The following is a 2,697-nucleotide window of genomic DNA, read 5'->3' as shown; positions in this document are numbered from 1 at the left end:
ACCGTCCGACATTGAGACTCCGTTGACATTGACGTTAATTTCGACATCAATCCCAACGCCGACTTTAACACAGATACTGACATCGACTTCAATTTCAACAAAATGTATAAAATTCTATAATGCACAAGTCTTTAAAAAAAAAAAAAAATAATTTTATATATTTAATCTTTATTACTCCTACTTTCTTTCTAATCATGTTCATCATCTCTCCCCGAACAAAAAGAATCCGTGCTTTCTAATTACTAGTTGTCAACTAGATAACTGGATTACATTTAAAAAACAAAATGCGAGATGTAATAAGTCTTCACACATGCTTTTACATTCCTAATAGCCGGCCAAGCAGAAAGCCGAAGTACAACCCCCCAACTGCCGAGAACTGCACGCAGATTTTACTTCGCTTGCCCAACTAAAGTACTTCACGACGCGTGTGTGTGCTGCTTTTGATGCACCAATTCGTCCACCTTTCTTCCCCAAGGTTAAAGCCCCCACTCGGTACGCCACTCAAGTCAAAAAGTGCATGCATCCACTCCCTCCCTCCCTCCCCAAGGGTATCAGACTTTGGGGACTTTGCTCATGGATAGGAATGATGCCCGGGCCGCCCAATTAATACGACCCTCGCTGCTGGTCAAACAGGCCAGGGTCGCAGGAGGAAGAAAGAAGACAAGCAGAGATCTAGATCAGCAAGCAATCGATGGCGTGGGTATCCCTGCTACTGTACTACTGCTCTGCCAACTCTGGATCAATTGCAATTAGAGCTACCACTCCGTTCTTTGTCTCACCAAAGGACTCAGTGTCCATGCACCGTTCAGTGTTACAAAGGACTCGGATGAGAGATGAGTCTCACCAAATGCAGTGCTCTTACAGAAAAAAGACGAGTTTTCTTAATTGATCGGCCGGAGAGCAAGCATTGGAGAGTGGTGGTTCAGACATTTATGCGAACAGAGACACTGTAAGAACTCGAAACAATAATAATAATAATATCGAATTGAAGATGACGAAGTAGGAAAACTGGAAGCTTCAATTATGCATCAGAATGGGGGAGGTTGCGGCGGGCGAGCCATGGGCGCCCAAATCACGTCCGACGCTGCGTGGCTCCTGTAGACCGAGAGGCCGGTCGGCTCGGAAGTCATTGCGGCCGAGACCCCGTCCGCCGGCCCTTGGTGGCGCCGCTGGGCGTGCATCTGCTGCTCGCGCTCCTCCATGTCGCCTCTGCTGCCGTCGCCGGAGACCGACACGGAGACTGACGCATCGTCTCCCGCCGGGAGATGGTGGAAGGTCGGCTTGGTGAATGCGGCCGCTACTATTACCACCGTCCCCGCGGCCACCAGCGGCCCCGTCACGATTCCGCCCACCACCTGACCCTGCGGCCCCGCTAGAGAGATCGAGAGGCCCCCGCCCGTTCCGGCGGACGATAGCGCTGCCATCGCTAGCGGTAGGAACGTGGCCGAGATGGAGAGGATCTCGAAGCGGCCGCGGAAAGCGATCGTGGCGGCCGACGCGGATCCGCTGAACTGGGGCTGGCGGAGGGTCACGTTGGCGACGGCGCCGGTGCCGGAGATGACGCAGACGCCGAGGTTGCGGCGGCGGGAGAAGGCGGCCAGCGAGTCGACGACGTCGTGTCCGGAGGGGATCTCGAGGACGTGAGGGCGCATGGCGGAGGACGGCTCCGCGTCGCGCGTGATGACCACGGGGATCTTAGGCTTGTTCTTGGAGCCCGGCGGCCTCCCCCGCGGCCTCTTGGCCACCTCGATCGTCGACCCCTCCGCCGCTGCCTGCTCCTTTGGCTCGTCGACCTTTATCCTCTTGGTCTCGCCGCTGCTCCTGCTGCTGTCTACTTCATCAGAAACACTCCTCTGCTGCAGCTGCTGCTGCTGCTGCTGGAGGTGGTGGTGGAGATAGTGACGCTGAAAAGGTTCGTCCTTCATGCTGCCGGCGGCGAAGGTAGCGAAGAACATAGAACTGTGCAAGGAAAACACGGAAGGAAACTTGAAACAAAAAAAAAAACCTTTTTTTCTTTTTTCAGAGTGCAAGAAGAGGCCAGTCGAGAAGAGCGAAGGAGGTGAAATAAAGGAAGGAGGATAAGCGATGAGATGGGAGAGTCGGAGTTGGTGAAGCTTCTCTATGCATCGAGCTTTCTGGCCGCCCACCCTTTTTGATGTGTGGACTGGTCGACAATTGTAGAAAGGATGGAGAGGAGAGAGCACTTCCCAGAAGAGAAAGAGAAAGGGATAAAGATGAGAACCTCTCCCTTTGTCTTCTACCGTTCAACTCAATCCTCTGAATTGATATTTTTAAGTGACCTATTTCAATATTTGACTGTATTTCAGATTTATCTTCTGTAGAAATTCTCTCATTAAAATACAAAAGCCATTTGAATCTGATATCCTTTCTCGTGTACCAGTAGTAATCTGGAAGGGAATATCTAATTAGATTCATAGACAGACAATAGAAACATGATTTTTCATTGAGGCGACAATGGCTGCGCATTCTTTGTTAGTAATCTAATTAGTAATATCTAATTAGTAATCTATATTTGTTACGGAAAATCTGTTAAATCTATATTTGTTACTCAGGTATCGCCAAATGCTCTTACAGTTGGACTGTGTCGTGGTGTGGCTTGCTGTGGTCTTTTATTCTCGTGTATCCCTTAATTTATGAACGCCCATGAAGGATAATGCATGCTCTCATTGATGTAGT

The 2,697-nt window shown here is 50.1% G+C and overlaps 1 protein-coding gene across 1 annotated transcript; it reads right to left on the bottom strand.

Annotated features, from left to right (window-relative positions):
* Positions 1 to 858: 858 nt before the first annotated feature.
* On the bottom strand, positions 859 to 2,259 carry LOC121991654 (AT-hook motif nuclear-localized protein 28-like). Its single transcript, XM_042545640.1, has one exon. The coding sequence runs from the start codon at positions 1,953 to 1,955 to the stop codon at positions 1,029 to 1,031; it is 927 nt and encodes a 308-aa protein (XP_042401574.1). The 5' UTR covers positions 1,956 to 2,259; the 3' UTR covers positions 859 to 1,028.
* Positions 2,260 to 2,697: the final 438 nt, after the last annotated feature.

The sequence above is a fragment of the Zingiber officinale genome, chromosome 6B, assembly GCF_018446385.1.
Source record: "Zingiber officinale cultivar Zhangliang chromosome 6B, Zo_v1.1, whole genome shotgun sequence".
Classification (NCBI taxonomy): domain Eukaryota; kingdom Viridiplantae; phylum Streptophyta; class Magnoliopsida; order Zingiberales; family Zingiberaceae; genus Zingiber; species Zingiber officinale.
Note: the sequence above shows the minus strand (reverse complement) of the source record. Positions and strands in the feature narration are given on the sequence as shown.